The 11,189-nt window shown below is 42.0% G+C and overlaps 1 protein-coding gene across 1 annotated transcript in view; it reads left to right on the top strand.

Annotated features, from left to right (window-relative positions):
• Nucleotides 1-525: 525 nt before the first annotated feature.
• GTPBP8 (GTP-binding protein 8 (putative)) overlaps nt 526-11,189 on the top strand; it is an 18,311-nt gene continuing 7,647 nt past the window's right edge. Inside the window, exons 1-4 of the mRNA XM_005873315.2 lie at nt 526-926; nt 5,395-5,493; nt 8,568-8,698; nt 9,556-9,655. Coding sequence (XP_005873377.1) covers nt 552-926; nt 5,395-5,493; nt 8,568-8,698; nt 9,556-9,655 — 705 coding nt within the window. The 5' untranslated portion in view covers nt 526-551. The remainder of the gene's footprint in view (nt 927-5,394; nt 5,494-8,567; nt 8,699-9,555; nt 9,656-11,189) is intronic.

Below are 11,189 nucleotides of genomic sequence, written 5' to 3'. Positions count from 1 at the left end.
CTCTGTGACACCCGTGCAAAACTGTTTTTGCTTTTATTCTGTAAGACATCTCGAAAATGTAGTAACATTTCCTGCAGCTAAAGAGAGGGCGGAAATATAAACTGTCTCTTCCCTGTAAACCAGATGCCGTTTCAACCACTTTGTCACCAGCCCTTTTGTCTGCAAAACTGTTTTTCCTAGTGATGTGTACGTCCAGGTCAAAGATCTGTGAGACAACCCGAAACTGTGAAGAGTAAAAGGGCCTGAAATCTACCACAACTTCACACGTTCTCTTCTTCCCTTGAGACTTAAGGGCACGCAGCCAGATGTGTCTTTTGACTACTGGAAATCAGTCAACAGTCTTCCCACAGTGGCAAACAAGTCAAAGGCACGTCACCAAGGTGTGAACTGCGCCTGGGGTATTGCTCCCCTCCCACACACCTCCTGCCTCCAGCTCACTCCAGGCAGACCTCAGGACCGGAAGGAGAGGCCACAGGAGACTACAATTCCCAGCAGGCGTAGAGGGACGGGGTCAGGGACGGGGTCACGCACGCGCAGCCCACACGCTAGGCATGAGGTCCTGCTGCGGGGGCTTCTGGGAGAGAAACATGGCGGCGCCCGGGCTACTGCCCGGCGTGGGCAGGCTCATTGAGATGCCCGCCGTGCTGGGGCGCTTGAGCCGAGCTTACAGCAAGTCCCACGCCTTCACGGAGGTTCTGCAGCTGCCAAAAATGGAACTGACGAAGCTCGTGTTCCCGTTACAGGAACTCCAGCGGCATCTCCTCCCTGACGCCAAGCCCGACCTTCTTCAACTGAGGATCTTTGACCCGAGCCTGGAGGCCATCGCGAGGGCGGAGAGCTTCTTCACGGCCACCCCGCGGAACCGCATCGAGTACGTCAGCTCGGCGGTGCGCCTGGACCACGCCCCCGACCTCCCCCGCCCGGAGGTGAGAGCGCGCTGCCCGCCCGGGCTGGAGGCGTGGGAAGGGCTTCTGTGGTCACAGAACGGGAGAGGCTTTCTAACTTTGTGGAAGCATACAACTATTTTAACTACATAAGCAAGTCTAGTTTTAATTACTTCGGTAACGAGTATAGGAGACTTGAACAGGTTTCAAAGACAAAATTTAAGTGTTCAAAAAATTATCCTTGTAATGTTTTCCTATTTAATTTGTTAACGTAAGAAACATTCAAGCCTGTGAAGAGTTTCTGAGAGTTTAAGCCAAACTGTGGACAGTTGCCGGGAAGCAGAATAGCAATGTGTTGAGGTAACGCTCCTGAGAAAGGCAGTTTTTCACCTTGTTTTATACATTGCAGTCTAAGGAGGTGATAGATGGGGGCGGTGGTAGATGGGGGCGGTGGGAGAAGGCAAAGCAGAGAAACCTGGGACTGGAGGAAAGTGAAGTGAGAGACACATGCTGCTTTTACTCGGGTGGGTACAGGATAGCTGACAGTCAACAGTTAACACATAACAACAGCCAGGGAATTTGTGATCTCCTCCCTGGCACACTGATTGTGCCCCGAGGAGGCAGGAAAAAAGGGAAGTTACAAGTTACCCTGACATTCCAGAGGTATGTTCTCTTAGTCAGTGGTTCTCAACCTTCTGGCCCTTTAAATACAGTTCCTCATGTTGTGACCCCAACCATAAAATTATTTTCGTTGCTACTTCATAACTGTAATGTTGCTACTGTTATGAATCGTAATGTAAATATCTGATATGCAGGATGGTCTTAGGCGACCCCTGTGAAAGGGTCGTTCCACCACCAAAGGGGTCGCGACCCACAGGTTGAGAACCACTGTCTTAGATGCAGAAAGACATAGGCTCAGTTAAGGTCAGAGTTGATCTTTGTCAGGGATGACACCGGGTTAGGACATGACTATCCACCAAAAACTGCTTTCAACTTAAAGTTTAATTTCAGACCATCCTCTGTGACTTAGGTCTCTGAGTTTGCAAGACGGCCAGGCAGGCCTTCTCTGAGCTAGTCAGCTTAGCATGTGGCCCTTTTTCATCCACAAATTGAAGTTATTTACTATTATCTGTATATATTCTGTATATATAAAAGGCTAAGTGACCAACCATATATCCATCTTACCGGCCAGCCGGTACATATGACACACAGTGGCAATTTAAAAATGAACGTTAAAATTGCCCTAACTGGTTTGGCTCAGTGGATAGAGTGTCAGCCTGCGGACTGAAGGGTCCCAGGTTCGATTCCGGTCAAGGGCATGTACCTTGGTTGCGGGCACATCCCCAGTGGGGGGTGTGCAGGAGGCAGCTGATCGATGTTTCTCTCTCATTGATGTTTCTAACTCTCTATCCCTCTCCCTTCCTCTCTGTAAAAAATCAATAAAATATATCTAGAAAAATAACAAATAAACGTTAAAATAAATAAATAAATAAATATAAAAATAAATGTTGACTCGCATATGCGTGATACATATAAAGCTCTCACTGGCGCCAATTGCATGCATATGCTTCTATCTCATTGTCAATCGTGAATTTGGTTGACACCTCTATTACAGAGAAAGGGCGAATAGCGATATTAAAATATTTCTTCTAATTAATTTCCTTTCAACGTGCACGAATCCGTGTACCAGGCCACTAGTTTTTTTAATAATTTTTTTAAAAATATATTTTATTGATTTTTACAGAGAGGAAGGGAGAGAGATAGAGAGTTAGAAACATCGATGAGAGAGAAACATCGATCAGTTGCCTCCTGCACATCTCCTACTGGGGATGTGCCTGCAACCCAGGTACATGCCCTTGACCGGAATCGAACCTGGGACCTTTCAGTCCACAGGCCGACGCTCTATCCACTGAGCCAAACCGGTTTCGGCTAATAATTTTTTTTTTTTTTTTAATTTTGATTTCAGAGAGGAAAGGAGAGGGAGAGAGAGATAGAAACATCAATGATGACAGAGAATCATTGATTGGCCACCTCCTGCACGCCCCCTTCTGGGGATCAAGCCCACAACCTGGTCATGCGCCCTTGACCAGAATCGAACCCAGGACCCTTCAGTCCCGAGACCAACACTCTATCCACTGAGCCAAACCAGCTAGGACGTGGGAGTACCCGGAGGAATCCCACACAAACATGGGGAGAGCGTGCAAACTCCACACAGTCAGTGACCCTGCCCATGAATTGATTTTTTCTCTCTCATCAACTTTATAACAAAACGACCATGGAGGAAAGGATGTTATTCAGGGATCCGCTGTATTTGTAGTAACTGTACCACTGCATTGAAAATGTTCTTCGAATATATTTAGAACTACTATAATTTAAGAGCATATATATCATTTAATAATTTTGAGATAGCATTGCTTTTAAATTATTGGACTTTTTGAGTATTTGTTTTTTAAAATTCAGTTTTATTAAAATTCAATTTTATTATCTGTAGATTATCTTTGGATTTAATCTGGCAGAGCATTTGAAATTTAAGCAGGATTCAGATCAATTCATTTTGAAGGACTGACCACAGTTTTGCACAATATATAGCATCCCTGACCCCTGTCTACTAAATGCCATCTGATCATATTGATAATCAAAAATTTTCTCACAAATTTCCAAAACACGCCCTCATTTAGAACCACTGATTGGTATTGTACCCCCTTCAATACCATGTTAGAAAGCAGAGCCATGTGTATCAGGAATATTTTGTTCCTTTCTACACTATAGAGCAGTGATTTTCAACCAGTGAGCTACAAGAATTTTTAAAACATATAATACCTGACTAGTCAGGGGCACTGACCTCTTTTCCCTTAGATTCTCAAATTAAAAAATGACAACAGCCAACACAATAGCTATCTGGAGTGAATGAATCAAAATTATACTTTTTTTTTGGTCTGATTAGCAAAAAATAATATGTATTTTTTGGTGTGTCACAGAATTTTAGTAATTACTTTATGTGTGCCCTGAGCTGACTATAGTATAGAGCACTAAAGGAGAAAAGCTTAATTGGAAGAAGAGATTTCAAGAGAAAGGAATAACCTCTTAATTACATTGTACTCTGAAAGTTTGTGGGGAAATGTGGTTCTATTTTCAAAAAACTTTGTAAATGTAGGATGCTTAATAAATGTTGCAGATATTCTTGAGTAGCATAGTGTAATTAAAAGCACAGGTTCTGGATATAGATGTCTGAGTTCAAATTTCAACTCTCTTACTTTTTAGCTGTATAATTTTGGGCCAGTTATTTAACCTCTTTCTGCCTCATTTTATCATCTGTATTATGGCGAGGCAGGAGTGAATAGCTTGACAGGTTTTTGCAGCTAATACATCATAATAAATTTATATATTAAGCTAGTACTCAATTAAAAAATTGAGTTTTCTCTTTCTTTAAAAAATTTTCTTTTTAAAAAAATGTTTTTTTAATTTATTGGGGTGACATCCTATATTATAAAAGCCTAATATGCAAGTCGACCTAACGGCAGAATGACTGGTTGGCAGGGGGTGGGACCAGCGAGTGGGCAGCACCAGGCCAGCCAAGGAGGTGCCAGTGGGCAGAGGGAGGGGACAGCAATGGGGGGGCAGCGGTGACAGGTGGTGGCGGAGGGGTGATCAGGGGGCAGGCTGGCCACTCACCAGCTGGTGCCGTCCCCCGATTGCCCCGCCGGTCGCCTCCCACAGAGGGAGGCCACTTGTGGTGGCAGGGCGATGGGGGACGGGGCCATCTGCTCGCTGGCCAGCGCTGTCCCCTGATTGGCCCGCGGGTCGCCTCCCACAGAGCCAATCAGTCAGCTATCCCGCGAGTGCTCCTGCTCTGCGAGAAGGCACAGGTAGGGCTGAGGGACTCCCCCTGAGTGCATGAATTTTCATGCACCAGGCCTCTAGTTGGTTAATAAAATTATATAGGTTTCAGGTGTACGATTCTATAATATTAGAGGCCCAGTGCATGAATTTGTGCACAGGCGGGGTCCCTAGGCCTGGCCGGTGATCAGGGCCAATCGGGGCCATCTCACCCAGTCCCGAAGTCCCAATTGGGACCTGCCGGCCAGGGGGAGGGACCGTGAGAGGTTAGCCAGCCACAGGGAGGGACCAGGGAAGGTTGGCCAGCCACGGGAGGTTGGCTGTTGGAGCGCACTGAACACCAGGGGGTAGCTCCTGCGTTGAGCGTCTGAGTGCGCATCATAGCAACTGGTCGACTCGTCATTTGGTCGTAACGGTCGCTTAGGCTTTTTATATAGAGAGAGATATATAAATATCATCTGTATATTGTATTATCTGTTCACTACCCAAAGTCCAGTCTCCTTCCATCACCGTTTATCCCTCCTTTACCCTCTTCCAACTCCCCCCATTCCCCTTTCCCTCTGGTAATCACCATACTATTGTCTGTGTCTATGAGTTTGTTGTTTCGGGTTTTTTCTTTTGCTTAATTCCTTCACCTTTTTCACCCAGCTTCCCTTCTCTTTTTGTGTATAAGGTGTGTTTTATAGGCAGAAGCAATGTTGGAAAATCTTCTCTAATAAAGGCTTTGTTTTCATTGGCTCCAGATGTTGAAGTCAGAGTCTCCAAAACCCCGGTATGTTGAAATTTCAAATCTGTTGGAACTATCTCTCAATTGACCAAGATGAATAAAGTGTTGGGGGAATACAAGAAATGATAATAGCCAAGTTTCTAGAAAAGTGATTTCTTTCAAACAAGTAGTAAAGTAAGAGATTACATCAATGCCTTTGTATTTCTTTGAAGGAAAGGAAATATGTCTGGATTTATTTTAGTAGTCTTGCCAGTATCTTGAGGAAATCTTCCTTGGTCAAAATCTTTTCCAAAGAGTTGTTCTTTTGTTATTCTATACTAGAGGCCCAGTGCACAGATTCGTGCACTGGTGAGGTCCTTGGCATGGCCTGCAGGAATCGGGCCAAAGCCGGCAGTCCAACATCCCCCAAGGGATGTAGTAGTGTGTGAAGGGGCAGGCAGCCGGGGAAGAGCCCAAGCCTGGGCCAAGTGCCGCACGGCTCCCACTCATCCCACCCCTGCTGCACCTGCCGCCACCACTCAGTAGACTCACTGCCACTCCACTGCGGTCTCTGCATGCCCATTCTAGGGTGATACTGGTGCGCCCATGACTGAAAAGCATCCACGGGCTAGCGCCCAGTCAATCCCAATGCTGGTCCCGACCCTAGTCCCGGTCCAGATGGGGGAGGGGCGTGCAGGGGGAGTGCCCGTGGGAGAGGCTTGTGCCACCACAGCTGTGCTTGCCAGCCGTGAGTCTGGTGTCTGTCACCCGTTGGTCAGCTGAGCGGCGCTCCTGCTGGTCAGTGCACATAGCAACCGGTCGAACAGTTGTTTAGGCTTTTACTAGTATATATATATAGATTTGCTTTCAAGAATGATCATCTTAGTTCTACATTGATTTCAGAGGAAACAGTTGTAAAGTGGGTTTTTTTCTCCCTGTAATCTTTTATACTCTGCTAACTCATACATATACACCAATCAGGCAAATCCCAGTCTACTCCAGGCCAAATTATGTGCTTATTATCCCAGCCAGTCTGCTGTAGTGTCCTACATGCTTTCTGTCATTTTCTAATTTTCTCTATTTCCTTCTCAATGATGCAGACTACCAATATCTAAGCACTTCAGTACTTCCCCCAGTTCCTCTCACCTTACTATCTATCCATGGCAAAACATTCCCACCAACCCAGTGCTCACTGCCCTCTTTCTTTGCATTGGAACTCTTCCAAGAGACTTCACTAGTCCTCTCTTGCTTCTAATTTCTTCATAAAGTTGATTCCCTGGCTCTGTCATTGATGATTGTTGTCATTCGTTAATTCTCCTGCCCTTCCTCCTGCCCTGCCTCACCAGATAACCCAGGTAAACTCTCTCTTATAGGCAGGGTGTTTGGTTCCTGCTATGAGAGGACAATGCAAGAAATGTATTTCTGACATTCCTCATCTATAATTCTAAAATCATTTTCTTACTGATACATAGTTGACTGGGAACCTAAGCACCATTTATAACACCTTTCTTCTGAAAATATTTGTTCTAAATTTCAAAGAATTGACTGCTTATTTATCTTAATCTTTCCTTTTCTGATTAATAAATGTCCATAGAGATAAAATCTTGAATAATCCACTTATCATGACATAAATATTAGTTTCACAGATGTTTAATAGTGTTGTACATGCTTTTTAAAAAATAGTTTAATGAAAGCACTTAAACCCATCCAATGAAACATGCAAAACATGTTGATTTTAAGGAAGCGGTAATTCTATATAATAAAAGCCTAATATGCTAAGTGTCCAGCCGACTGGTCAGCCGTTCAACCAATCAGAGTGTAATATGCTAATGATATGCTAAGGCCGCTCAACCACTCACTATGACTTGCATTGACCACCAGGGGGCAGACAGTCAACCAGTCGCTATGATGTGCACTGACCACCAGGGGGCAGATGCTCTGACCGGTAGGTTAGCTTGCTGCTGGGGTCCAGCTGATCGGGACCGAGCGAGACGGGCCGGACATGCCCTGGAGCCCTCCTGCAGTCCCTCCCTGGCCCTGATGGTGGGTGGGTGGGTGGGAGGTAATCAAAGACCATCCTATATATTAAAAGGCTAACATGCAAATTGACCAAACGGCAGAATGGCAGGTCGCTATGACGTGCACTGACCACCTGGGGGCAGACACTCAATTGCAGGTGCTGCACCCTGGTGGTCATTGCGCTCCCACAGGGTGAGCTCCGCTCAGCCAGAAGCTTGGCTCACAGCTGGCGAGCTCAGCTGCAGTGGCAGGAGCCCCTCCCACCTCTGTGGCAGTGCTAAGGATGTCCAACTGATGGAGCGGGCCTAAGCCGTCAGTTGAACATCCCCCGAGGGCTCCTGGACTGCGAGAGGGCGTAGGCTGGGCTGAGGGACCCCCCTCTGAGTGCACTAATTTCGTGTACCGGGCCTCTAGTCTAGGCATAATAAACTATCAGGTTTTACATCTAGGTTTTATGGTTCTATGACTAACAGTATTTAATTTAACCTGTGCCAACTTCATTTCTTATTTGAGATATATTACTCAGCAGAGAATATTGACTAGTACAGTCACACCAGGTTAACTTTTTTACTGAGAACTAATGAAATAGGAAAGACTCCAAAATATTTTGCCTACATATTTCTAATATGGAATCTAAAGTTCTTCTTAAGTCATATATATTATCTTAAAATTATGAATTGGAAAGAAGTAGTATCTAAGCATATCTCCAGCCATTTCTATCTTTTTAGTTTTATTTTTTTTAATCCTTACCCAAGAAGTGAGGATATTTTTTCCATCAATCTTAGAGAGCATGGAAGGGAAAGAGGAGTAAGAGAGAGAGAGAAACATCAGTGTGAGAGAGACACATCAATTGGTTGCATGGGGATCAGACCTACAACAAAAGTATGTACCCTTGACCTTGGAATTGAACCTGTGACCCTCCAGTGGGTAGGCTGATGCTCTAACCACACCAGCCAGAGCTTTACCTTCTTTTCTTGTTTAATTATCAGCATAGCTGGGATTGTATACAGAATATTTATACATGTTAATAAATATGATTGAATAGAAAATATTTTGAGATATAAAATATATACTGAACATACTTGAAGAAAGTTTTCACTTTTTTCTATTTATTTTATCAGGGGCACACAAAGAAAATGAATTTTTTCAAAGTTGGAAAATATTTTACATTGGTGGACATGCCAGGTTATGGCTATCGAGCACCTGAAGATTTTGTTGATATGGTAGAGACCTATCTAAAGGAACGAAAGAAGTAAGGGGAAAAATGCTTTATAGTAGTTATACATTTAAACCAAAAGCATATTTTTGGTAATAGAGCATTCTACACGTGATGACCACTTCAGTTTTATCAAATGACTTTTAGAAAGTCCATTTTATTCTCATAATATTCTGCAACACAACATTTACAACCAAGGTATTTACTGCATGCTTTGTTTTTTTCCTGTAGGTTAGCTTAATCTGAAGTTCAAGTGTTTTTCTAAATTGAGACTACAAAGAGTACTTCAGCAGAGTTTACTAATGTTTTTATATCAAACTCTTAGACGGCTAATTTTGAAAATGAAAATTGTTGGTTAATGTGGTATTTACTAAATATAAGCAGATTTCATAAATTCTAATTGTTCTTAAAGTACCCCTAACATCACATCCTTTGCAAATGTTACCTTTTATGGTCTTCCTAGGTGGGCAAGTATTTCAAGCTTTGCACACATATAGGAAAATTTATGTTAAACTTTTGAAGTGTAAAAAAGTGTTAAGTATCTTTCTTGTGGCTTTACATAGAAATTAATATGAGATATTTATACAAGATATTTATACATGTCTCTTTCACTAGAGTTCAGGCTTTTAGAGGAAGGGGCTTACTCACCTTTGTATCCAATTCCAAGTATAGAGTCATGTGCAATACATGCTACTGAAATAAATTAATATTTAGTTAACTATTGGACTGTAGGATGGATCTGGTGAACTGAGAATTCCTTTTGCCTAAAAAAGTTTTTAAATTTGGATTGAAAATCAATCAAAGGAAAATTTATTATTATAGCTTGAGGGGCGAGGAGGGAGGAAGGAATGAATTTTATAATGCCATTAATCTTTATTTCTGCATTCTTACAGTTTGCTGAGAACATTTTTGTTAGTGGATAGTGTTGTCGGAATTCAGAAAGCAGACAATATTGCCATAGAAATGTGTGAAGAGTTTGCATTACCTTATGTAGTAAGTATTTCTTTTGAATCCTGGTTACAATTAGAAATACATAGCGGTTGTGTGTGTGTGTGTGTGTGTGTGTGTGTGTGTGTCTTTTTAATGAATAAGTAAGTTTTACCTCTTCAAGAGATAAAGGAGTACCTTTTGTATAATCTTTACCATTGTTAGCCGTTAATAAAATAAATCCTCTACTACTTTTATTCTCTTTTCCTTTTCTCAGCTTTAAGTTTTCAAAAGTATAGTCAAAGTTTTTTAAAGCTGTTTATTTAGTGCTCCTAGGTGCTTTTCTTTATGATGTTGTTTTTGTATTGTATTTTAATGGCAATGTGAATATTTGTCCAAAATGTTAGCAGCTCTTTTAACAGCAGCTTGGCAGATAGTACTTAACAGTATGTAAATAAAACTGCAACTGAAAATTTGTTAAACTAATTTGGAATTTAAGAACCATTACAAGAACATAGCAGGCTCCAGCACACACAAGTAGGATTTTTATACTCTATTCTTAAAGAACACAGGATTTCTTCTGGGAAAATCTTACTAGTGTTCTATTATTTGCTTTATAATAGAATACTGATTAGTAGGTTGGTATACATATTCATATTGCTTTGTGAGTTTTACAAATAAAGTAGCACTCTTAAAGTTCCTAAGGAAAAGTGAAGAACCCATTGGCTAAAATTTGGTCTTAAAAAAAGTGAGACAACTACTAAAATGTAATACTGGAGTGTAATGCAAGTCAAACCGTTAGTAGTCAGCAACGTTTTTGTATTGTTATGGAATTCTTCGGGTTTGCAAAGCCTTTGAAACATTAGTGATAACCTACAGTTTTGAGGAGCCGAAGGGTTGATAAACTTAATCTACAAAGTAAAAATGCCTAAGTAATGCCAAACTTGGTTTTTTTAAGTGATAATATTCCTGATTTGGTATCATAGGTATCAGTTTATGAAATCATATATTTTCTTCAGTTTTAACTTTAAAGAATTATAACTTTCCTTTTTGAAAAGGAGTTTGTACTAGAGGGATTATGTTTCCTTTTAAATATCAGCATTTGCCTTTATAAGAAAAGACTCCCATTTGGCAAGTTTCACAGGTCATTAGAAACCACACACTTTTTGCTTCTCGCTCCCTCTGCCAATTTACATTTTTATAAGTGAAAAGTATGAATGATGAGTCAGGAAATTTAATTTTATAGAAACTCCCCAAGGAAATCAGATAGATCAAGGTTTTACTTTTTAATTGATTTTATAATCAGCCATGCCTTGGCCTTACCTCTAGTATGTAATTGTCTTTGAATAAGTAAATTATTCAATGTTATTATTTACTGGTAAGCCTAGTAAGTTCTAGGCTTACTTGGAATCTACACTAATAAAAGAGAAACATGGTAATTAGTGTACGACTGCTACCCTTCCCATTGGCTAATCAGCATATCCTTATGCAAATTAACTGTCAGCCAAGATGGCGGCCGGCAGCCAGGCAGCTGGAAGCGAACATGAGGCTTGCTTGCTCCAGTGACTGCAGACTCCAACGTTCCCCACCTGACTTGCCG

The sequence above is a fragment of the Myotis brandtii genome, unplaced genomic scaffold (genome assembly GCF_000412655.1).
Source record: "Myotis brandtii unplaced genomic scaffold, ASM41265v1 scaffold406, whole genome shotgun sequence".
Lineage (NCBI taxonomy): Eukaryota > Metazoa > Chordata > Mammalia > Chiroptera > Vespertilionidae > Myotis > Myotis brandtii.
This window is presented reverse-complemented; position numbering and strand designations above follow the sequence as displayed.